The sequence below is a fragment of the Lynx rufus genome, unplaced genomic scaffold (assembly GCF_022079265.1).
Source record: "Lynx rufus isolate CCGP_SWC_20201006 ecotype Redwood Valley unplaced genomic scaffold, mLynRuf1.p SCAF_2, whole genome shotgun sequence".
Taxonomy (NCBI): domain Eukaryota; kingdom Metazoa; phylum Chordata; class Mammalia; order Carnivora; family Felidae; genus Lynx; species Lynx rufus.
The window spans coordinates 211,608,451-211,632,830 of record NW_025814834.1 but is presented as its reverse complement, the minus strand read 5'-3'; the positions used below and the strand labels follow the sequence as shown (position 1 = coordinate 211,632,830).

The following is a 24,380-nucleotide window of genomic DNA, read 5'->3' as shown; positions in this document are numbered from 1 at the left end:
AAAGGAGTCGCTTCCAGAGGAATCAGGGAGGGCGTCCCAGAGAGAGTGACAGCTGAACTGAGGTCTTGAACAGGGAGGCCAGGTAGGCAACCGGACAGCAGGGGGTAGAGTTAGAGTTTGGACTCTGAGCGCCCCCTTGATTCAGAGCCCTGCCAAGCCGGACGGCCCGGGACATGCGCCTCAGCTCCCCGGGGACCAAATATCCCTGAGGGAGGGGCCCTCAGCTGCGGAGTGGAATCAGTCCAGATGGTTTCCTTTTCTTCGAGTGTGACGTCAGAGCACAAGAGCTGGGGGTCAGGAGGAGAGGCATAGAAAAGGGCGCCGTCCAGCTCTCCAGCCCTTCGCGCACGCCCAGCACAGGACCCGAGGCACAGGCCCCGGGCCCCCGGGAGCCCCAGGCTGGTGAAGGATGTGGATGTGCAGGAAGATCATGAGAGTCAAGTGTGGAAAAGGGCTTGGTGCACTGGGGCTGGTCAGGGCAGGTTGGAGAAAGCCATCGGCCGGCGAGGGGCAGAAATCCATGTGTCCACCCCGAGCCCAGGAGTCCTTGTCTGGGAGCCAGTCCCCCCAAGGGGGCTTGCGAAAGGGGACCAGGCTGATCTCTCTACAGGCTGCCGTGGGTGACCTTTTGTGCCTGGGTGACACTCGTTGCCCCCAGGGGCTGGGTGGACCCACAAGAGACCTAGCCCCTCATGGAAGGGCCACATTGTTGGGCACCCACTCTGTGTCAGGAGAGCGGCGGACAGGGACGCACAAACCAGGCAGCCTCTGGGGGTCTCACCCAGCCCTCCACCCCAGAAGCAGGCTTCTCCCCATTTCCCACGATGAAGGGCCAAGCCCCAGCCTGACGTGGCCAGAGAAGCTGGGGCTCGCCGGCCAGAACTCCTCCCTGTACTGTCATACCAGGGTCCCCCCAACACGGCGGACCCTCGCTCCTTGTCATCTCTGTGTAGCCACCCCCCCCCCGACACACCAGCTGACCCGCTGTCTTCCCCCCACAAGGCCCTCCAGGAGCGCCGCGCCCGCTGCGAGACCCAGAACATAGACCCCGTGGTCTGGACCAACCAACGGGTGCTCAAGTGGGTGCGGGACATCGACCTGAAGGTGAGAGGCGGTGATGGGCTGGGGGCGACTCACAGGCACGTGCCAATCCCATGCACGTTTTGTGCCCATTTTGTGGGAGTGGGGTGTCCGCCCAGGCTGCTGAGAGTGCCTGCCTCCTGTCACTCAAGAGGAGGGAGCGCTCACCCCGCCCCCACAGCGGGACCCCCATTAATGATGCCTTTCTCGTAGCAGGAGTGGAGAGGCTGGGCTGTCCCCTGAAGCCTGGGTCGGGTTGGATCTGGGTTTCTCTTCTCACTGGACAAGTATTTATGGGCTGCCTGCCAAGGTCTGAGTATATGTCAGTGACAAAATAGTCTTGGTGACCGTCCTCATGGCCGTAAAGGAGTGAGGGGATCCCCCTTGGGCTTAAACTGACCGGTCCCCAGGGGGACAAGCCTTTGCTGTGGGGGACATGTCCCCACTTGCAGCTGAGGGCACCTCAAGCCGGCAGGGCAGCCTCAGGACAACAGGGTGGCCCCCTCAGACTAGCAGGGCAGCCCCCCAAGGCTGACCAGCCCTGTGCCTCGCCCTCAGGAGTACGCAGACAACCTGACCAACAGCGGCATCCACGGTGCTGTGTTGGTGCTGGAGCCCACGTTCAACGCCGAGGCCATGGCCACTGCCCTGGGCATCCCCAGCGGGAAGCACATCCTCCGGAGACACCTGGCAGAGGAGATGACTGCCGTCTTCCACCCAGCCAAGTGAGTGTGGGCTGCTGGCTCCCGCTCTGGGGCTCGAGGAGATGACCCTGACTTCCCCAGGGCCCCCTCACTTCCCGCACCCCCTTCTCCCCTACCACACGGAGGCCTCCTTTGACACAGAGGAAACTGGGGCTCCGAGAAGCAAGGTGCTTTAGCGTGAAGGTCACAGAGGAGGGGTCAGGTCTTGAATGAAGTGTGTGGTGAAATCCCCAAACTCCCCCGGCATTTAGGGAAGGGAAAGTGAATAGCACAGGTGTAAGGAAAGACCCTGCGAGGGTGGGGTGTGGGCTGGGGAGGACTCGCACCGGCCGGAGAGGTCAAGGTGGCCGCTCGGGCAGGGAGAGCTGTGGAGACGGAGGTTTGGAGGCAGCGATCGAGCAGACTGATGGTGCTGATGGTCCCGGGGAGCAGGCCGTGTCAGCCCAACGACCCCAGCCTCCTCAGCTGAAAAGTGGCCAGAGAAGAAGCACCTGGACAGATGACCCAGACCCCCTCCCAGTGGATTCTGTCCGCAAAATAATTACCGTTAGGCTAAGGTTTATTGGACACTTGCTATGGGTACTAATTTCGTCCTCGTGACAACACCAAGAAGTCAGTGTCACCAACCCTCCTTTGAAAATGGAGAAACTAGGGGCGCCTGGGTGGCGCAGTCGGTTGAGCGTCCGACTTCGGCTCAGGTCACGATCTCGCAGCCAGTGAGTTCGAGCCCCGCGTCGGGCTCTGTGCTGACAGCTCGGAGCCTGGAGCCTGCTTCAGACTCTGTGTCTCCCTCTCTCTCTGACCCTCTCCCATTCATACTCTGTCTCTCTCTCTGTCTCAAAAATAAATAAACATTAAAAAAAATTTTTTTTAATAAATAAATAAATGGAGAAACTTGTTTGAAGGGGCCAAGGTCCCTGCCCCAGGTCACACAGCTAGAAAGTAGCAGAGCCCAGATTTGCCCTTTGTTCTGTTAATATGACATATTACATCGACTGATTGCCATACGTTGGAAACCTTGCATTCCTAGGATAAATCCCACTTGGTCGTGGTGTATATTCCTTTTCATATGTTGCTGGACGAAGTTTGCTAGCATTTGCATGAGGATTTTTGCATCTATGTTTATATATTTTTTAATTGTTTAAGTTTATTTATTTGTTTTTGAGAGAGAGCGCGCACAAGTGGGAGAGGGGCAGAGAGAGAAGAGACACAGCGTCTGAAGCAGGCTCCAGGCTCTGAGCTGTCAGCACAGAGACCGACGCAGGGCTCGAACTCACAAACCGTGAGATCATGACCTGAGCTGAAGTCAGGTGTTCAACCACCTGACTCACCCAGGCACCCCATGCATCTATATTTATAAAGGATGTTGGTCTATAGAGTTTTTTTGTCTTGTGATATTTTTGTCTGGTTTTGGTATCAGAGTAATACTGGTCTCATAGGTTAAATTGGGAAGTATTCTCTCCCCTCCTATTTTTTTTTTTTTTTTTTGGAAGAGTTTGTGAAGGATTGGTTTTCATTATTCCTTAAACATTTATTAGAATTCACTGGTGAAGCCTCATGGTCCCGGACTGTTCTTCGGGGAATTTTTTTTTCCCTACTTCAATTTTCTTTGTTACAAACCTATTCAGAATTTCTATTTCTTCTTGAATCAGTTTCAGTAGTTTATATCTTTCTAGAAATTTGTCCGTTTTGCCGAGGTTAGCTAATTCGTTGGCATGTAATTGATTATATAATCACTTCCTGATAGCCTCTCCTATTTCTGTAAAGTTGGTAGTAATGTGCCCTCTCTCATTCCTGGTTTTAGTAATTTAAGTCTTTACCCTTTAATTGTCGGTGAGTCTCGCTAAGGCTGTGTCCGTCTTGCTGACTGAGCTCAGATTTGAATCGGAGGCTCTCGAGTCAGAACCCCGAGTGCTGAACCCCCAAACCGCGTGAAGCCTCAAGAAGCAGCTGGAACACACCCTGTGTTATGCAGGTGGAGACACTGAGGCTTAGGGGGTGGGGGGAGTTGTGTATTAGTGGCGGCAATCCAGAAGTCCCGAGTTGCCCTTCCCCATCGGCAGGCTAATACCTGAGTGTTTCTCAAAGCGTGGTCCATGGACTCCTGCAGCAGAATCATCGGTGCCCTTGTGAAATGCAGACCCCCTGGCCCTGACTCAGATCTGCAGGACCCTTATCTGCTGGTAGAGCCCAGGAATGTACATTCTGAGCATTCTGAGGTAGTTCTATGGAGACCAACGTTTGACGAGGACCCTATTCCATGAGGTGTACATCAACAGGTGCAGGAAAAAGGCTTTTCTCCTAAGAATTGTCCCCTTCCCTGACCTCCCTTCTGGAGCATTGTGATCTGTAATGGCCTTAATACATTCTGAGCCCTGGAGGGGCAGCACTAGCTAAACATTAGCAGGCATTCATGTGTCTGATTGAACCCTTGAGCACTCCTGAGCTAACAGGTGCATTAAAAGGACTGTCCAGGATTTGTGGCTGAGCGCTGGGGAAGTTTCTGGTGGGGAGCAAATAGGGTGGGTTCTTATGCTGTGGACAGGCCAAAGACTCCTTTAAGAACAAGGTGAAAGTGGGGCACCTGGGTGGCTCAGTCGGTTAGGCATCCGACTTCAGCTCACGGTTCATGGGTTCGAGCCCCGCATCGGGCCCTGTGCTGACGGCTCGGTGCCTGGAGCCTGCTTCGGATTCTGTGCCTCCCTCTCTCTCTGCCCCTCCCCTGCTCACGCTCTGTCTCTCTCCCTCAAAAATAAAATGAACATTAAAAAATTTGTTTAAGAATAAGAGGAAAGTGGGGCGCCTGGGTGGCGCAGTCGGTTAAGCGTCCGACTTCAGCCAGGTCACGATCTTGCGCTCCGTGAGTTCGAGCCCCGCGTCGGGCTCTGGGCTGATGGCTCAGAGCCTGGAGCCTGTTTCCGATTCTGTGTCTCCCTCTCTCTCTGCCCCTCCCCCGTTCATGCTCTGTCTCTCTCTGTCCCCCCCAAAAAAAAAAAATAAATAAATAAACGTTGAAAAAAAAAAGAATAAGAGGAAAGCAATCCTTCCTGATATCAGGATAAGGAAGAGGAAAGTGGACTCTTCTCATCTTACAGGCAAGGAGTCAGAGCTGGGCAGCCAGGGCACTGAGAGGTTCCGCCAGCCCAGACCTCAGGCCCACCTCCCTGCTGTCACCTCTGCACCATGCTGCTTCCTTCTGTGTGTCCGTCCATGGCCCGTGCATCGGGTCTCAGTGTGGCATTTGACACCCCTTTGCTGAGAACCTGCCACAGCCCAGGGGAAGAGATTTCGGTCAGCTTAGGGGAAACAGAACTTCATGAGTTTCTAAGAAATTCTGGAGACCACCCCCTGTTGGTACAAGTGTCCCCAGCTAAGCAGAACACCAGTGGAGACGGTGACCCCCAGGCATGTGGTGAGATGCGTGGGAGGGTCAGATGGGTTTATATTAACCAAGGTCCTCGGGCTTTGCCCCAGGACATCTCAGCGGTGGCCCAAGCAGTGAAACTGCCCTGCCCATTGCCCTCTTGCTCCCTGTCCTTCTGTTGCTGACTTTAGCTTTCCAGAGAGAGGGGGCAGGGCAGGTGGTGCTGGTCCTTTGGGGTGAGCCCTTCCAGAATACTCTGATGGGGTGGAAGGATTCAGATGGAGAGACATCCCTGACCATTGAATCGATACCAAGGGCTAACCCGAGACTCCATCCCGGATTGAATCCAAGGCTTGGGGGGACCAGGTGACGGTTGTGGGAATAACACTTGGCAATTTGACTTGCAAGTTATCACCAGCAAAGTTCTGTCTCATTCCTGATTTCATCTGATCCTCGTCCCTAAGAAGGAAGCTGGATGAGAAGGGATCATTGTCCCATTTTTTAAAGTTTATTTTTATTTATTTTGAGAGAGAGAGAGAGAGAGCAAGCAGGGGAGGGGCAGAGAGAGCAGGAGACAGAATCCCAAGCAGGCTCCGAGCTCTCAGCGCAGAGCGCGACTCGGGGCTCAGTCTCACAAACCGCAAGATAGTGACCTGAGCTGAAATCAAGAGTTGGACGCTTAACCGACTGCGCCACCCAGGCGCCCCAGATCATTGCCCCATCGTATGGGTGAGAAAACTAGCTTCAGAGAAGTGCAGTGGCCCCATAAGAGTAGCCAGTGGCCGTGCCAATGTCTCCCAAGGACCCAATGGCTTTCCACCACGCTGGCGTTTACGGGGGTGCCGACGAGCACCTGCTCCCACTCCCCAGTAGACCCTGAGGCCCTGTGACCACTTAGAGAGGAGAGGGGGCAGGCCGCTCAGAGCACACCAGGAGGCTGCAGTCACCCCATACTGTGGCCCGGGGCCACGGAGTCAGGGAACGTTAGCATCCACACCTGACCCCGGGAGAGGCACGTTCCCGGCGTTACTGAGTCCCAACATGACATCGTCTTCTCCCGCCTCCTCCTGTCTCTGTGACAAGACACACACCCAAACGAGCAGTGTCTCGCATCCTCTCGCGGCATCTGCCCCGACGCGCGCCTCCTGCTTCTCCTGATAAACCCCCGTCCAGCACCAACTGTGTGTCAGTCCTCTGTGAGTTCCAGATCCGGAGAAATAAACCAGGGGACAGAAGGGATGCAGGGAGTAGCCGTGGTGTTCCAAAGGCATTCGCTGCAGCCCCGGAGCAGCCAAATGGAAAGTCTGCATGGAAATAGGGGACTGTCCCCAGTGTCGGCCTGGAGGATGATCCTGCCCGTCACTAACAGAGTCAGGGACAGGGATGGGTCCTTCCAGAATGCCCACTTATATTCTGCTTGGATATGAGGTCAGACATGGAGTTCTCTGCATTTTTGTTTAATGTGTATTTATTTTGAGAGAGAGAGAGACAGCGTGAGCAGGAGAGGGGCAGAGAAGGAGGGAGAGGGAGAATCCTAGGCAGGCTCCATGCTGAGAGCCTGACGCGGGGCTCGAACTCACAAACTGTGAGATCACGACCTGAGCCAAAATCAAGAGTCTGTTGCTTAACCAACTGAGCCACCCAGGGGCCCCCAGAGTGTCCCCTAGATCTCTGAAGCAGCAAACTTTGTATCTTCTTACTCATTCCCGTTCTATGGCCTCATGACCCACAGTCCAGAGGTTGCCATTTTGTTTCCAAAAATGGAAGAATCGCCAACATCTCCCTCTCCTCCTCCCTTCTCCTTCCCTCCTGCAGAGGCAGCTCTAGGGTGCGGTCATCAAACTGCCACAGCCACTGGCTGCCCTCTGCCACGGGTCCGGCTCAGGGCCTAGCATTTGATAGCTACCAGGAGACACATACTAGGAGCCCCATTTCACAGACGAGGGAACTGAGGTACAAGAGGGTTACCTATCTTGCCTGGACCCATCAGCTGATAAACAGTGGAGCTGGGATTTAAACCATCATACGCTGCTTCTTCCCTGAAGGGTGAGCCGAATGACCAGACAACAGCGGAAGGTGTCAAGGCCCCTCCCTGAGCCCCTCCCAGGGGGACTTTTGAGCCTTTGTCCCAGGGCATAAATGCCCAGGTTCAACTGCAATAATGGAGGTTAAGACCTCTCTCTCTCTCTCTCTCTCTCTCTCTCTCTCTCTCTCTCCTAAATGTGGTTCAGTACTGGTGGGAACAACCCTTTCTCTGAGCCCCCCAGGATGCCCCCGACAATGAAGGACAATCTTCCTGATGGGTTTGTTCTTCAACCCACCCACCATCTTCTTTAAAAAAAATTTTTTTTTTTAATGTTTACTTATTATTGAGAGACAGAGAGAGACAGAGCATGAGCATGGGAGGGGCAGAGACAGAGAGGGAGACACAGAATCTGAAACAGGCTCCAGGCTCTGAGCTGTCAGCACAGAGCCCGACGTGGGGCTCGAACTCACAGACCGCAAGATCATGACCTGAACCTAAGTCGGATGCTTAACCGACGGAGCCACCCAGGTGCCCCCCAAATCTCTGATTCTTGCAAGGACACCAGTCATATCGGACTGTGGACCACTCGAATGACCTCATTTTAACTTAATTACCTACCTCCACAAAGTCTCCTCTCCAAACACGGTCACATTCTGAGGTAGGACTTCATAATTTTTTTTTAATGTTTACTTATTCTTGAGAGAGAGAGAGAGAGAGCATGAGCATGGGAGGGGCAGAGAGAGGGGGAGACACAGAATCCGAAGCAGGCTCCAGGCTCTGAGCTGTCGGCATGGAGCCCGATGTGGGGGTTGAACTCGTGAACTGCAAGATCATGACCTGAGCCGAAGTTGGACGCTTAACCGACTGAGCCGTCCAGGCGCCCCGAGAAGAGCTTTTACGCACCCCTCTCTGCAGAACACACAGCCCAGGTGACGTACCTGCTCAGAGGTCAGGCCAGGCCACTCCACTGGTGTGGAGCCCAGGGTCCTACGCTGTCCTCCAGGGTCCGGATCTTGATCCTAGAGGCTCAAGGTCAAGCTCCATCCCTGCCACCGAGGGTCTCGTGAATCCTCAGGTAAGGCCTGACTTCTACCTCTTCTCCAGGGGGAAGCCGAGGGCCCCGGCAGCTCTCCCAAGCTCATTCAACGGCTAGTGTCCCCAAGTCAGGAGGATTTAACGCACTTCGATGCATGACAGCAAACCGCTGGCTGAGTGAGTTTAGATTTTCATGGCTTCTGCATTGGAACGGCTTCCCCACTAGACCCGGGGAGCCCCTGGCACCCACGGATCTGAAAACTCAGCTTGATTTGCCCTCCAACCTGCCAGCACCACCTACATGCCACCTCTCCCCTGCCTTAAACCCCCTCGACAAAGTTTGCCCCGGAAGCAGGACTTCTCTGAGGCAGCTTTAAAAACCCTAGAGGGTTCATTTCTCTTAGCAAGTCTGCCTTCATGTTAGCTTGGGCCAAGGCTCTCAGCTCCCGCGACCCCGATCCCTGGCTGCCTGTCAATCAGAGCCGACTCCTTTGCAAAGTGTTCTAAGTGTTACTACGAACCCTTATTGTGGCCATTTATTGGACGTCAGCTAAGCTTCGAAGCACGTTTTAACTAACTTCATAAAGTTGGCTACGTTATAATCCCCGTTTTGCAGACCTAGAAACCAAGCTTCCAAGAAACGAAATGGCTTGCTCAAGGTCATACAGCCAATGAATGGTAGAGCCGGGATTTCAATCCTGCTAGAGCTCCGAGAAATTCTCTGGACATAAGCGGCTTGGGTCTGGCAAGGTTGACGGAGAACGTGCACAAGGCTCCCGCCAAGGCTACAGCCTACCCTCCAGGCAAAGGCTGAACGCCGGAGCCCAGGGGAGACGGGGGTTTGGCCAACATCTAAAAGTAAAACAGGGCAGGTGGGAGGACTGAGTTCGGAACTTCCAGGATTCTGGACCAGGATTCTTACCCCAACACCTCATATGTCCAGCACAGCACTGATATTCTAACAGGGGCCGGAAGACTTCTTTAAAACGTTAGACAGAGGGACGCCTGGGTGGCTCAGTCAGTTGAACTTCTTGATTTCAGTTCAAGTCATGATCTCACAGTTCGTGGTTTCCAGCCCCACATTGGGCTCCATGCTGATCATGGAGCCTGCTTAAGATTTTCTCTCTCTCCCTCTGCACCTCTCCCCCACTCGCATGCACACAAACTCTCTCTCTATCAAATAAAAAAAACCAAAAGGTTAGATAGTAAATGTTAGCACTTGGGAACTGTGTCAAAACAGACACTCGGTCTATATCAAAAATATACGGGGGAGGAGGAGACAAGATGGTGGAAGAGCATAGAAGATTTTTGTGGGTCTCGTGTCCATGAAATGCAGCCGGACCAACACTAAACCAACCTACACACCTAGAAAACTGACTGGAGGATTAACACGACCACCTGCACAACCTGAGCCACAGAATTCAGCAGGGACGCGGTGCAGAGAGGCGGACTTGGGGAGCAAGAAGCCGCGGGAAGGGAGGTGCTTTTGCAGGCAGAGAGAGGACGGAGTCAAGGGTCGGGGGGAGAATACGGGAAAAGCACCCCTCCCCAAAAGCAGCTGGAGAGAAAGTGGAAAATTGGAAACAGCCGCAGGGACTGAACTAAAAAGGGAGAAAGGAGAAAGAAGAGGGTTTAAATTCCATTAAGACCGTAAACAGGGGGAGCGCAAAGGCTGCAACTCCCCAGCTCGATACCTGGCGGTGGGTGCTCTGGCGGGAAGGGCGAATCCCCAGGAGCAGAGCGGGGTCCGGGAGGTTCTCGGGCCACACGGGGAGAAGCGGTTCCACGGCCGGAAGGGCGTTCGGTAGAGGCTGTGAGGCCACCTGGGCCCAGCAGACCCCAGAGAACGGCCCCGATCGCTGGTGCTGGAACAAGGTCGTTAAGGGTGAAGCCTGGTGCCAGATGCGTGTTGCGATTTTCCATAATCCCTGAAAGGCAGCTGCTACGCTAGCTCGCGAACTTTTTCTGGGGCGGCTGGCACCCGGCCGCAGTCTCTGGGCTTCGGCAGCAGCACGGTTTGGCGAACTTTCCTGGGTGCGGCCGGCGTCCGGGGAGACCCTCCCGCAGAGGGGCGGAAGGAGCCAAAGCCGCAGCCCTTCGGAAGTAAGGGGCCGGGGAAAACAGCCGCGTCTGAGACAAAACTCGGGAGAGAGCGACTGCCTGGGGCCTGGTCACGGAGAGGGAAGAAGCGGGGAGCGGTCGAGAGCTGAAGACAGAGGACGGGGTGCGCGACTGCTGATCGGGGAGAACAGACCGGGTAGCTGGGTGGCGCCATTTCACCGCTCGCGCGCATGCGCATACGCACCTACGAGCGCCACAAGAACCCACCCCAGGAGGCTAGCAGCGCCATCTAGTGGAGAGCGGAGCCGTTACACTGAGCCCCGCCCAACCAGGCGAACCTCGCTCTTGAAGAACACACGTCTCACCGTCTGCTGAGTTTAAGGACCATAAAGCGCTTCCTAGTCTGACTTCTAGGGGAAAACGAAGCAATTTCAGTCCTATTTCAATCTGGTAGCAAGTCCATCTATCCCATTTTCTTTCTTTTTTCTTCTTTTTCACTTCTTTTCTTTTTCTTGAATACAGAAAGAGAAAAATTCATTTTTATTTTCAATTTTTACTAAAAATATTTTTCTTTGTTTTTTTTACTACATTTTTTACTTCTGCGTAAATTTTTTCAAATTCTATTTTACTTCCAACATTTATTTTAGTCTAATACAGTGTATTCACCTTTTCAAAGTTTCAAACGATTTCCTTTTTCTTCCTTTTCTTTTTTCTCTTTTTCGTTTCTTTTCTTTTTCTTGAATGCAGAAAGAGAAAAACTTCACTTTTACCTTCAATTTTTATTAAAAATATTTTTCTTTATTTTTTTTCTATTTTTTTGCTTTTATGTAAATTTTTTTAAATTCTATTTTACTTCCACCATTTTATTTTAGTCTACTTCAGTGTATTCACTTTTTCAAATTTTCAAACGATTTCCTTTTTTCCTTTTTTTCTTTTTTCTCTTTTTTCTCTTTCTCGTTTCTTTTCTCCTTCTTGAATATAGAAAAAGAAAAATTCATTTTTATTTTTAGTTTTAATAAAATAGTTTTCTTTAATTTTTTCTACTATATTCTTTACTTCTGTGTATGTTTTTTCACATTCTGTTTTACCTCCATCATCTCATTTTAGTCTACTTCAGTGTATTCATTTTTTTCAAACTCTCAAACGATTTCCTTTTTTTTTCTCCCCCCCCTTTTTTTCTCTAATCTGTCAAAACACTTTCAACACCCAGACCAAAACACACCTAGGATCTAGCATCATTTATTCAATTTGTGTGTGTGTGTGTTTAATTTTTTAATTTTAATCTTTTTTTAATTTTAATATTTTTTAAATTTTAATTGTTCTCCCTCATTAATTCCTTTTCTCCCTTCAAAATGACAAAATGAAGGAATTCACCCCAAAGAAAGAGCAGGAAGAAAGGACAGCCAGGGACTTAACCAACGCAGATACAAGCAAGATGTCTGAACCAGAATATAGAATCACGATAATAAGAATATTAGCTGGAGTTGAAAATAGATTAGAATCCCTTTCTGCAGAGATAAAAGAAGTAAAACTAGAATGAAATAAAAAATGCTATAACTGAGCTGCAATCACGAATGGATGCCGCAGCGGCAAGGATGGATGAGGCAGAACAGAGAATCAGCGATACAGAGGACAAACTTATAGAGAATAATGAAGCAGAAAAAAAGAGGGAGATCAAGGCAAAAGAGCACGATTTAAGAATTAGAGAAATCTGGGGCGCCTGGGTGGCGCAGTCGGTTAAGCGTCCAACTTCAGCCAGGTCACGATCTCGCGGTCCGCGAGTTCGAGCCCCGCGTCAGGCTCTGGGCTGATGGCTCAGAGCCTGGAGCCTGTTTCCGATTCTGTGTCTCCCTCTCTCTCTGCCCTTCCCCCGTTCATGCTCCGTCTCTCTCTGTCCCAAAAAAATAAATAAACGTTGAAAAAAAATTTAAAAAAAAAGAATTAGAGAAATCAGTGACTCATTAAAAAGGAACAACATCAGAATCACAGGGGTCCCAGAAGAGGAAGAGAGAGAAATAGGGGTATGTGAGCAAATCATAGCGGAAAACTTTCCTAACCTGGGGAAAGACACAGACATCAAAATCCAGGAAGCACAGAAGACCTCCAGTGGACTCAACAAAAACCGACCATCAACAAGGCATATCATAGTCAAATTCACAAAATACTCAGGCAAGGAGAGACTCATGAAAGCAGCAAGGGAAAAAAAGTCCCTAACCTACAAGGGAAAACAGATCAGGTTTGCAGCAGACCTATCCACAGAAACTTGGCAGGTCAGAAAGGAGTGGCAGAATATATTCAATGTGCTGAATCAGAAAAATATGCAGCCGAGAATTCTTTATCCAGCAAGGCTGTCATTCAAAATAGAAGGAGAGATAAAAAGTTTCCCAGGCAAACAAAAATTAAAGGAGTTTGTGACCACTAAACCAGCCCTGCAAGAAATTTTAAGGGGGACTCTCTGAGGGGAGAAAAGATGAAAAAAAAAAAAAAAGACCAAAAGCAACAAAGACTAGAAAGGACCAGAGAACACCACCAGAAGCTCCAACTCTACAAGCATCATAATGGCAATAAATTCATACCTTTCAGTACTCACTCTAAACGTCAATGGACTCAATGCTCCAATCAAAAGACATAGGGTAACAGAATGGATAAGAAACAAGATCCATCTATATGCTGTTTACAAGAGACCCACTTTAGGCCTAAAGACACCTTCAGATTGAAAGTAAGGGGATGGAGAACCATCTACCATGCTAATGGTCAACAAAAGAAAGCCGGAGTAGCCATACTTGTATCAGACAATCTAGACTTTAAAATAAAGACTGTATCAAGAGATGCAGAAGGGCATCATATCATAATCAAGGGGTCTATCCACCAAGAAGACCTAACAATTGTAAACATTTATGTGCCAAATGTGGGAGAACCCAAATATATAAATCAATTCATCACAAACATAAAGAAATTCATCGATAGTAATACTATAATAGTAGGATTCTTCAACACCCTACTCACAGCAATGGACAGATCATCTAATCAAAAAATCTGGGGCGCCTGGGTGGCTCAGTCGGTTGAGCGTCCGAATTCGGCTCAGGTTATGATCTCACAGCTTGTGAGTTCAAGCCCTGTGTCAGACTCTGTGCTGACAGCTCAGAGCCTGGAACCCATTTTGAATTCTATGTCTCCCTCTCTCTGCCCCTAACCCACTCGCATTCTGTCTCTGTCTCTTTCAAAAATAAACATTAAAAATAAATTTTTTTTTAAATCAAGAAGGAAACCATGGATTTGAATGACACACTGGACCGGATGGACTTAACAGATATATTCAGAACATTTCACCCTAAAGCAGTGGAATACACATTCTTCTTAAGTGCACATGGAACATTCTCCAGAATAGATCATGTACCGGGACACAAATCAGCCCTCAACAAATACAAAAAGATCTAGATCATACAATGCATATTTTCAGACCACAACACTATGAAACTCGAAATCAACCACAAGAAACAATTTGGAAAGACAACGAAAACTTGGAGACTAAAGAACATCCCTGTAAAGAATGAGTAGGTTAACCAAGCAGTTAAAGAGGTAATTAAAAAGTATATGGAAGTCAATGAAAATGATAACACCACAACCCAAAACCTCTGGGACGCAGCAAAGGCAGTCCTAAGAGGAAAGTATATAGCAATCCAGGCCTTCCTAAAGAAAGAAGAAAGATCTCAGATACACAACCTAACCTTATGCCTTAAGGAGCTGGAAAAAGAACAGCAAATAAAACCCAAAACCAGCAGAAGACAGGAAATAACAAAGATTAGAGCAGAAATTAATGATATCGAAACCAAAAAAACAGTAGAACGGATCAATGAAATCAGAAGCTGGTTCTTTGAACCAGGCAAACAAAAATTAAAGGAGTTTGTGACCACTAAACCAGCCCTGCAAGAAATTTTAAGGGGGACTCTCTGAGGGGAGAAAAGATGAAAAAAAAAAAAAAAAGACCAAAAGCAACAGACTAAAAAGGACCAGAGAACACCACCAGAAGCTCCAACTCTACAAGCATCATAATGGCAATAAATTCATATCTTTATTAACAAATTGATAACAAATTAACAAATTAACAAAATTGATAAACCACTAGCCAGTCTGATCAAAAAGAAAAAGGAAACGACCCAAATAAATAAAATCAAGAATGAAAGAGAAGAGATCACAACCAACACAGAAAAAATAAAAACAATAATAAGAGAATATTATGAGCAATTATACGCCAATAAAATGGGCAATCTGGAAGAAATGGACAAATTCCTAGAAACATATACACTACCAAAACTGAAACAGGAAGAAATAGAAAATTTGAACAGACCCATAACCAGTAAGGAAATCGAATTAGTAATCAAAAATCTGCCAAAAAACAAGAGTCCAGGGCCAGATGGCTTTCCAGGGGAATTCTACCAAACATTTAAGGAAGAGTTAACACCCATTCTCTTGAAGGTGTTCCAAAAAATAGAAATGGAAGGAAAACTTCCAAACTCTTTCTATGAAGCCAGCATTACCTTGATTCTAAAACCAGACAGAGACCCCACTAAAAAGGAGAACTATAGACCAGTTTTCCTGATGAACATGGATGCAAAATCCTCAACAAGATATTAGCCAACCGGATTCAACAATACATTAAAAAAGTTATTCACCACAACCAAGTGGGATTTATACCTGGGATGCAGGGCTGGTTCAATATCCGCAGAACAATTAACGTGATTCATCACATCAATAAAAGAAAGGACAAGAACCATATGATCCTCTCCATAGATGCAGAGAAAGCATTTGACAAAATACAGCATCCTTTCTTGATAAAAACCCTCAAGAAAGTAGGGATAGAAGGAGCATACCTCGAGATCATGAAAGCCATATATGAATGACCCAATGCTAATATCATCCTCAATGGGGAAAAACTGAGAGCTTTCCCCCTAAGGTCAGGAACAAGACAGGGATGTCCACTTGTGCCACTGTTATTCAACATAGTATTGGAAGTCTTAGCCTCTGCAATCAGACAACACAAAGAAATAAAAGGCATCCAAATCGGCCAGGAGGAGGTCAAACTTACACTCTTCGCAGATGACATGATACTCTATATGGAAAACCCTAAAGATTTCACCAAAAAACTGCTAGAACTGATTCATGAATTCAGCAAAGTTTCAGGATATAAAATCAATGCACAGAAATCAGTTGCATTCCTATACACCAACAATGAAGTGACTGAAAGAGAAATCAAGGAATAAATCCCATTTACAGTTGCACATAAAACCATAAAATACCTAGGAATAAATCTAACCAAAGAGGTGAAAAATCTATACACTGAAAACTATAGAAAGCTTTTGAAGGAAATTGAAGAAGACACAAAAAAATGGAAAAAGAGTCCATGCTCCTGGATAGGAAGAACAAATATTGTTAAAATGTCGATACTACCCAAAGCAATCTACATATTCAATGCAACCCCTATCAAAATAACACCAGCATTCTTCACAGAGCTAGAACAAATAATCCTAAAATTTGTATGGAACCAGAAAAGACCCCGAATAGCCAAAGCAATCTTGAAAAAGAAAACCAAAGCAGGAGGCATCACAATCCCAGACTTCAAGCTATACTACAAAGCTGTAATCATCAAGACAGTATGGTTCTGGCACAAGAACAGACATTCAGATCAATGGAACAGAATAGAGAACCCAGAAATGGACCCACAAATGTATGACCAACTAATCTTTCACAAAGCAGGAAAGAATATGCAATGGAATAAAGACAGTCTCTTCAGCAAGTGGTGCTGGGAAAACTGGACAGCGACATGCAGAAGAAGGAACCTGGACCACTTTTTTATACCACACACAAAAATAAACTCAAAATGGATGAAAGATCTCAATGTAAGATAGGAAGCCATCAAAATCCTAGAGGAGGAAGCAGGCAAAAACCTCTTTGATCTCGGCCGCAGCAACTTCTTACTCAACACGTCTCCGGAGGCAAGGAAAACAAAAGCAACGATGAACTACTGGGACCTCATCAAAATAAAAAGCTTCTGCCCAGAGAAGGAAACAATCAGCAAAACTAGAAGGCAACTGACGGGATGGGATGGGAGAAGATATTTGCAAGTGACATATCAGATAAAGGGTTAGTATCCAAAATCTATAAAGAACTTACCAAACTCAACACCCCAAAAACAAATAATCCAGTGAAGAAATGGGCAAAAGACATGAATAGACACTTCTCCAAAGAAGACATCCAGATGGCCAACTGACACATGAAAAAACGCTCAACATCACTCATCATCAGGGAAATACAAATCAAAACCACAATGAGATACCACCTCACACCTGTCAGAATGGCTGACATGAACAACTCAGGCAACAACAGATGTTGGCGAGGACGCGGAGAGAGAGGATCTCTTTTGCATTGTTGGTGGGAATGCAAGCTGGTGCAGCCACTCTGGAAAACAGTATGGAGGTTCCTCAAAAAACTAAAAATAGAACCACCCTATGACCCAACAATGGCACTACTAGGTATTTATCCAAGGGATCCAGGTGTGCTGTTTGAAGGGACACACGTACCTCACTGTTTATAGCAGCACTATCGACAATAGCCAAAGTATGGAAAGAGCCCAAATGTCCATCGATGGATGAATGGATAAAGAAAATGTGGTATATATATACAGTGGAGTATTACTCAGCAATCAGAAAGAATGACATCTTGCCGTTTGCAACTACGTGGATGGAACTGGAGGGCATTATGCTAAGTGAAATTAGTCAGAGAAAGACAAAAATCATATGACTTCACTCACATGAGGACTTTTTTTTTTAATTTTTTTTTTAACATTTATTTATTTTTGAGACAGAGAGAGACAGAGCATGAACAGGGGAGGGTCAGAGAGAGGGAGACACAGAATCTGAAACAGGCTCCAGGCTCTCAGCAGTCAGCACAGAGCCCACGCGGGGCTCGAGCTCACATAGCGCGAGATCGTGACCTGAGCCGAAGTCGGTCGATTAACCGACTGAGCCACCCAGGCGCCCCTCACATGAGGACTTTAAGAGACAAAACAGATGAACATAAGGGAAAGGAAGCAAAAATAATATAAAACAGGGAGGGGGAAAAACATACGAGACTCAAATATAGAGAATAAACTGAGGGTTACTGGAGGGGTTGTGGGAGGGAGGATGGGCTAAATGGGTCAGGGGCACTAAGGAATCTACTCCTGAAATCACTGTTGCACTATATGCGAACTAATTTGGATGTAAATTTTAAAAAAGAAAAAAGAAAATTAAAAAAAGAAAAAAATATATACAGGGGCACCTGGGTGGCTCAGTTCGTTAAGCATCCGACTTCAACTCGGATTATGATCTCGTGGGTTCAGGGGCCCCACGTCGGGCTCTGTGCTGACAGCTCAGAGCCCGGAGCCTGCTTCAGAGTCTGCGTCTCCCTCTCTCTCTACCCTTCCCCTGTTCATGCTCTGTCTCTTTCTCTCTCAAAAATAAATAAACATTTTTTAAAAAGTATACAACTCTGTTCTCATAGCAAGAAAGGAGGCTTAGACAACACATAAACAACTAACGGGCGTAGCTGTGTTCCAATAAAACTTTATTTGCAAAATCAGTCGGCGGGCCGGCTCCAGCCTGCAGGCCGCAGTTTGCGGAATCCTATTCTAACAGAAGCCTTCAGCGCTTTAACACAGAGAAGGGAGTAGTGGGGTCACTTCAGTCAACAAGTCACTGTGGGGTGGGGCGGGGTAGACACAGATTTCAAAAGCAGGGCGGGGGCGATTTTCCTGACGCTTCGGAATGCATTCATAGCACAGGGGTGCTTAGCACGCAGAAGGTACGCGGTAAATTGCAGCAGGTAGGGTCATTGTCAACTGTGTGAGTGAGTGTGTGTGTCTCTGGGTGATGGTAGCTGACCGGGTCCCCCACCGCTGACTCAGAATGTGTCTCTCCCCAGCTCCTCAGGCATCCGGGAGGCTGAGCGTTTCGGAACACCCCCAGGGAGGGCCTCCAGCGTCACCCGGGCGGGGAAGGAGGAGAGCAGCGGCGGCATTAAATACAAGGCTGGCCGGGTAAGACGCTGACGCCTTCACCCGGGGCTCCTGCAGCCTGGGGAAGGTCTTTTTGTCATCTGGACCCATGATGCCCCCTCCCAGCTCCTGTCTTGGCTTGTGGAGGGGGACCAATGGACCAGGTCACAGATGCAGACGGGAGAGAGGAAGACACCTTCAATTGACCTGCATGATGCTTTAAGCCCAGCCCCCACCCTGGGCTTAGAGTAGCATCTCAAAGCACGGGTCTCGCCCGCCTGCATCAGAATCACAGGCAGCTTCTGGGACCCACCTGGGCCTCCTAAATGTTTGTTTATTTGTTGAGAGAGAATGAGAGAGAGGGAAAGCAAGTGTGAGCAGGGGCAGAGAGAGAGAGACAGACAGACAGACAGACAGAGGATCCCAAGCAGGCTCTGTGAGCTCCGCTCAGAACCTGACGCGGGGCTCGAACTCAACCAACGGTGAGATCATGACTTGGGCCGAAATCAAGAGTCAGACGCTTAACTGACTGAGCCACCCAGGCGCCCCCACCCGAGCCTCCTAAAACCAAGGGCCTCTGGGGGTGACGGGGATCCTTGGTTGCAGCCAAGCCGTCCAGAGGGTTCCATGCACCCCAAACTCTGAGAACCACCGACTTAGCTCTCGAACTCCAATGACCTGACCGATAGCAGCAGATTAGCCTCTGGTATATGGAGTTCACACAGACTCAGACTGACCCAGATTCCTAAATGGAAGTGTGTAGACACAGATGGCCCAAGTGGATAATCCAAAAATTCTTCCATTCATGCAGCAAACGTTTTTTGGATCCTAATTGTGTTTTAGGCACCACCCCGAGCATCAATGGGACCAAGCATGAATAAATTCTCTCCCTTACTCTTACCGTGCTCTCGGTCCAAAACGTGCAGTCTAGAATGGGGTGAAAATGGGTTTGGTGGGAAGGGGCCAAAACCTCCCTCTTTTTATGTATGAAGCACAGGTATGTATACGGGACATGAACAGAAGCACAGTGTATCTGTGGGGTGAACATTTGATGGGGGGGTGGGATTAGGAGAAAATATCGGAAAAGTCTCCGTTTTTAAAGGTGGCAACATGGAACAAAAGATCGAGAAACACTGGTCTGGCGGTCGAGGGAATAAGTAATTTCAAAGCGCCATCAGGAAGATTATAATAGAGATATGTTCAAAATAAGAGATAAATACACACTGAGGACCTGCTGTGTAGGGTTAATAATAGCCACCCTTTGCCAACACCTGGCTGTGTGCTTTACAGATCCAATTTCTACTCTTTGTGACAACTCTGGGAAAAAGGAACTTCTATTCCCACCTTGAAGCTGGGAAAACTGAGGCTCAGAGAGGGCAGGTGACTCATCCCAGGTCACACAGCCAGGAAGTGGCAAAGCAGGGATCGAAAGCCCAGTTTCTGAGTCTCCAAAACACGCACACCCTTTCTGCCACACCAGGAAGTGCTAGAATATTTCTTCTCGACTTGGGAACGCAGTCAGACCTCACGCCCCTGCTCAGACATTCTCGCCTGTCTTGTTATACCCATTCTCCATGCTCCTCCTGCTGAGGAGGGAGGTAGGAGACTTTTGAGGACAATCGCACTATATTTGTCCTCACCCTGGGCAACCAATCAGTTCCTTCAGTTGGGAACACAAAGCTGTCTCCGAGGGTTGACTCACAAAATCCTCTCAGGGGTCTCTGAGCAGCAGGAAGCACACAGAGAGGTTAGGCAAGTTGCTTAAGGTCACGCAGCAATGAGAATGGGGGGACCCCACGTTTTCCAGATCGCAAGGCACCCCGTTCCTTTTTTCCTCTGACCTTCATCTCTCTCTTCTCAGCTGCCGCTGGGGAAGATAGGAAGGGGCTTCAGCAGCAAAGACCCCGATTTTCATGATGACTATGGCTCTCTTCAAAATGAAGATTGTGGAGACGACGACCCCCAGGGCAGGCCAGAGCAGTGCCGGCTGGAAGGCTACAACGGCCTCGAGGTCACCAATGTGTAAGGGACTGACGCCCCACCAGCCCCGACACGGACACACCCGCGGAGGAAGGGTAGCCAGATGCTGTCACCACTGCACGTAGTGGCCATGGGCCAGGGATGCGCCCCTCCCGGGCACAATCCCAGCAGACTGTCGCAGTTTCAGACGGGCGCTCCGAGGAACGAGGGGACACCGGCCTGCCTGTCTTCAGCGGGTTGTGGACCTGTCCGCTCAGTGGGAGGACCTGTCGGCCCAGCCTCTCTATAACCCAGGCCCCACCCAGAGTGACCGCCAGCCACTGAGCAGGCCGGGTGGTCCCCGCGGCCTTGAACTGAGCTGCCGCGGTTGGAAGGAGGCAGGCAGTTCCCCAAGAGCACCCTCCCAGAAAGCGCAGGTGCGGCTCCAGCCGGACACAGGCACCCAGCAAGGGCGGTGCCAGGGGCGAGCACAGCCTGAGGCTGACCCGTCGGCTCGGGGGCCCTTCCAGCCAGCCTGGCGGGGCTCCTGGCTCCAGCACCTGTGCCCCCCACGACTGAGCACCCGGGTTCTGACTCAGCTCGCTGAATCTCCCTTGGGAGACTGCAAAATGGGGCGGCCACTCCCTTCCACCCCAAAAGCCATGGGGCACATGGGGTGGACGCGGAGAAGAGCCTTTTGCCTGCTCCCAGGCGCGGCTCCAGCGCCGGGAGGGTGCGGGTCGGGGCTTAGCAGCAACGGTTCCAGGAAATGCAGGTTTCCTGTCGTCGGGAGGGACATCCTGAGGACGGGATCCGGGCTGACTGACTCAGGCCGGCGACGACCAAGTTCGACAGCGGGGTTGGGATTGGGGGCAGGGAAATGCTTGTCACTATTAACCCAACAAACCTGTGTGGTGAGGTCTCAGTCACCTGGAACGGGGGTGTGTTCACCAATGCCCTCATGGAGATGAAGGCTGGAGAGCACAGTCATTGACTGGTGGAGAGAACCCCCCCCGCCCTTTTCCTGACTCTGCCACTGTTTGCCTATGTGGCTTCTTGCCGGTGGCCTCACCCCTCTGTGCCTCAACACCTGCATCCACAACACTTCCTGGTTCCCTCCCAGGGACATTGTGAGAATTAACACATGCTAATGTCTGTAACCCACTTTGTAACCACTCAGGAGACAGGTGGCAAGCAACCAGGCTAGAAGGGAGCTCTGAGTTCCCACTGACAGCACCGGACTGACCTTGAACTGGTTCTCCCCAACAGTGTTCCGGTTGGAACAACATTCACAAGGAGGAAAGGAATGCTTAATGTTCAGACTCTCTAGAGCCCCCAGTAGGGCTTGACCAGAAAGAGAGAGAGAGAGAAAAAAAAAAAAGTCCACAGACACAACCCTTGAAAACCAGTCAGATCCATGTGTTCGGGCTCGAGTCTGTTGACCTCAGCACTGAGTGATGACTTGGGAGGGACGACATGCACTGGAGTTCCCCTGACACTTTGGTTGTCAAAGCGAATCCTTTGTTGGGACCATGATGCTCGACCGCCATTGGGGCCATTCGCACCAGAGTCAATGACAGGTCTGAACTCCCAGGACTTGAACAGGTGTCGGCCTCCAAGAACCGTCAAAGTACACGTTCCTCAGCCCAATGAACCAGTTCCCCCTGCGGGAAAAGCCTAAACCGAGGCCTGAGGAACCTGAGAGTGACCCTTCCTCCCCGATGCCGAAGACCATGGTTTTCTCTCTGATCTTAAGATAAGCACAGCTTTTCTTGCCCATGGAAACCAAACGCCCAGCTGGTGGGCGGGTGGATGGCCCTCCGTTCATCTGATGTTTAGCCTTCTAGGGTCCCATTTCTGATTCTGTGGCCTTTCGGGGGGGGGGGGGGCGGGCGGGACGGGAAGCTCTGGTATCTAAGGTGGCTTTGCTGAGGTTCCAAATTCCAGCCACATTCAGCCACGCCTGGGGTCTGCAGCCCGGAGGGGGAAGTAAAACGTCTTCTAACCCGATGCCACAGGTCACTCCCAAGCCAGCCTCCAGGCTGGGTGACCCGGAACCCTGGGATCTGCCTCTTGGGAAGCAGCAGACCAGGCAGGAAATGACTCCCACAGGGTGAGCAAGGGTAGCACAAGGGGGCCTGATTATCTAAAGCCAACATTCACCCGAGTTGTCGGAAATGGAGCTTGCCTTTCCCACCCCCGCTCCACCCCACGGGGCACAAGATGGGCAAGTGGACAGTATGGGGGGGGGTCACCGGCAGGGATGGCATTGTCCCCAAAATGTGCAACATTGGGCCAGCAGGCCTGGGGTGATGCGGACAACCTCGAAAGCACCTTTCGGTCCAAATGATACCTTAATAGCACACTCTCTCCCACCCGACGCCCCGGTCCTTGGCAGCCAAGTGACCGTTTGGAATTGGCTTTTCGTGACTCAGGCGGGCAGGGTGGCCGCCTGCAGAACAGGGACCTGCCACATCCTGTGCAAAGGGCCTGAGTCGTGTGGTCGTGGAGGGTGGTGTGGCTTCCGGACCTGGGAACATACGAATGTGCTTCTTGGAGCGGCATCATCTGTGTCCACGGGTGCTGGCCCCTTAGAGAGGGGTAGTTGGTGCCAGAGGCTGGGGAGAAGCGGGGACCAGGGCCACCAGGAGGCACCTGCCCGGGGAGCCTGGGTGGCTCCGTCAGTTATGTGTCCAGCTCTTGATTTTGGCTCAGGTCATGATCTTGTGGTCGTGGGATGGAGCCCCGCATGAGGCTCTGTCCTGACAGCTCGGAGCCTGCTTGGGCTTCTCTCTCTCCTTCTCTCCCTGCCCCTGCCCCTCGCTCTTGCACGCTCTCTCTCTCCCCCTCTCCTTCTCCGTCTCCCTCTCTCTCCCTCCTTCTTTTTCTCTCTCTCAAAATAAACATTTAAAAAAAAAGTCACCTGCCCAGCAGACTCTCTCAGCTTTCTGACCCAGACACCTCTGGAAGGTCCTTTTGTCATTAGCTGGGCAGAGCTTTTCTCCTAAAAGTCTGTCTGTCTGTCAGCACCTCAGTCACCCACCTGCCCCCTGGGCCCCAGGCTGCAGGGGGCAAGGAGGAGCCGCATGACAACCCGGCCCAGATGAAGGGGAAGGGGAAGGGGAAGGGCCTCTACGCAGCCCAGGCAGCACAGAGGGGGCCTCAGAACAGCGACCCCAAACCTCGAGGTCACTAAACAGGGCTGCACGTGGCAGAGCGGGAAGATGTGGCAGGACACGTCCCCTGCGGGGCCACCCAGACCCTCCAGAGCTCCAGGCTGCGCCCACCCCCTTCCCATCGAAGCCCGTAGGCTCTGGCCCGTCCCGTGCACGCTGCTCTTCGAGGCTCCAACGGGCTCCTGGCGGGTGAGCGGCGAGGAAAGAAAGCCCGTGGGACACGGCGACTTCTGAAGCCCACGTTACTGGCGACAGTTGGCTGGTGAGAAGGTGTCCCAACACAGAGGGAGTTTGTTGGCCGCAAAGGGAAAAGTTGTCCACGAACAGAGATGACGCTCTTGGCCTTTTAGTTGCTGGTCACGGCCCCAGCGTCTTCCCAAGAGTGAATTTTAACACTGTAACAATAAACACTACTGCACAGCGGCCCATTCATCGTAGCCTTTCTCTCCGTGTGTTCTCCTTTAATTTTCCCAACAGCCTCTTTGGGAGAGATTACCCACCCATTTCAGAGATGGGGAGACTGAGGTGGGGGGCTGCTGAGGGGCTCACCCAGCTCCATAGAGCTAAGAAGTCCCAAGGCAGGGACTCAGACTCAGTCATCTGCCTCGCCACCCCAGGGCCCCCCACCCTGGCTGCACACTTCCTGTCGCTGCAACGCTGGGGATCCCCTCCCCGCCGCCCCCTCCCAGCACAGGACTTACCTCGCCAGGGGGCGTCACTCGAAGTGGAGTTGAGAGGCTCTCTGTCCTGCTGGAAAAGTCTGGGGCCTGCGCTCCCCGTTTCCAGGAGGAGAACACCTGAGCGGGGACCCTCCCTTAGCATCAGTAGCTTGCCCGCCTCACCCCTCCCGCATGGCCCTCTGGTATCCGGTGGTGGCCTCAGTCGGCTCAGGCTACTCATTGGGGGGTCTTCAACAGCCGACGTTTATCTCTCCCAGTGCCAC

General features: G+C 50.5%; 1 protein-coding gene across 1 annotated transcript in view; it reads left to right on the top strand.

Moving 5' to 3' along the window:
* Positions 1-20,328, top strand: part of KAZN (kazrin, periplakin interacting protein) — a 460,396-nt gene extending 440,068 nt beyond the window's left edge. Inside the window, exons 12-15 of the mRNA XM_047085038.1 lie at positions 1,003-1,104; positions 1,639-1,805; positions 18,230-18,344; positions 20,164-20,328. Of these exons, the coding sequence (XP_046940994.1) occupies positions 1,003-1,104; positions 1,639-1,805; positions 18,230-18,344; positions 20,164-20,328 (549 nt within the window). The remainder of the gene's footprint in view (positions 1-1,002; positions 1,105-1,638; positions 1,806-18,229; positions 18,345-20,163) is intronic.
* Positions 20,329-24,380: the final 4,052 nt, after the last annotated feature.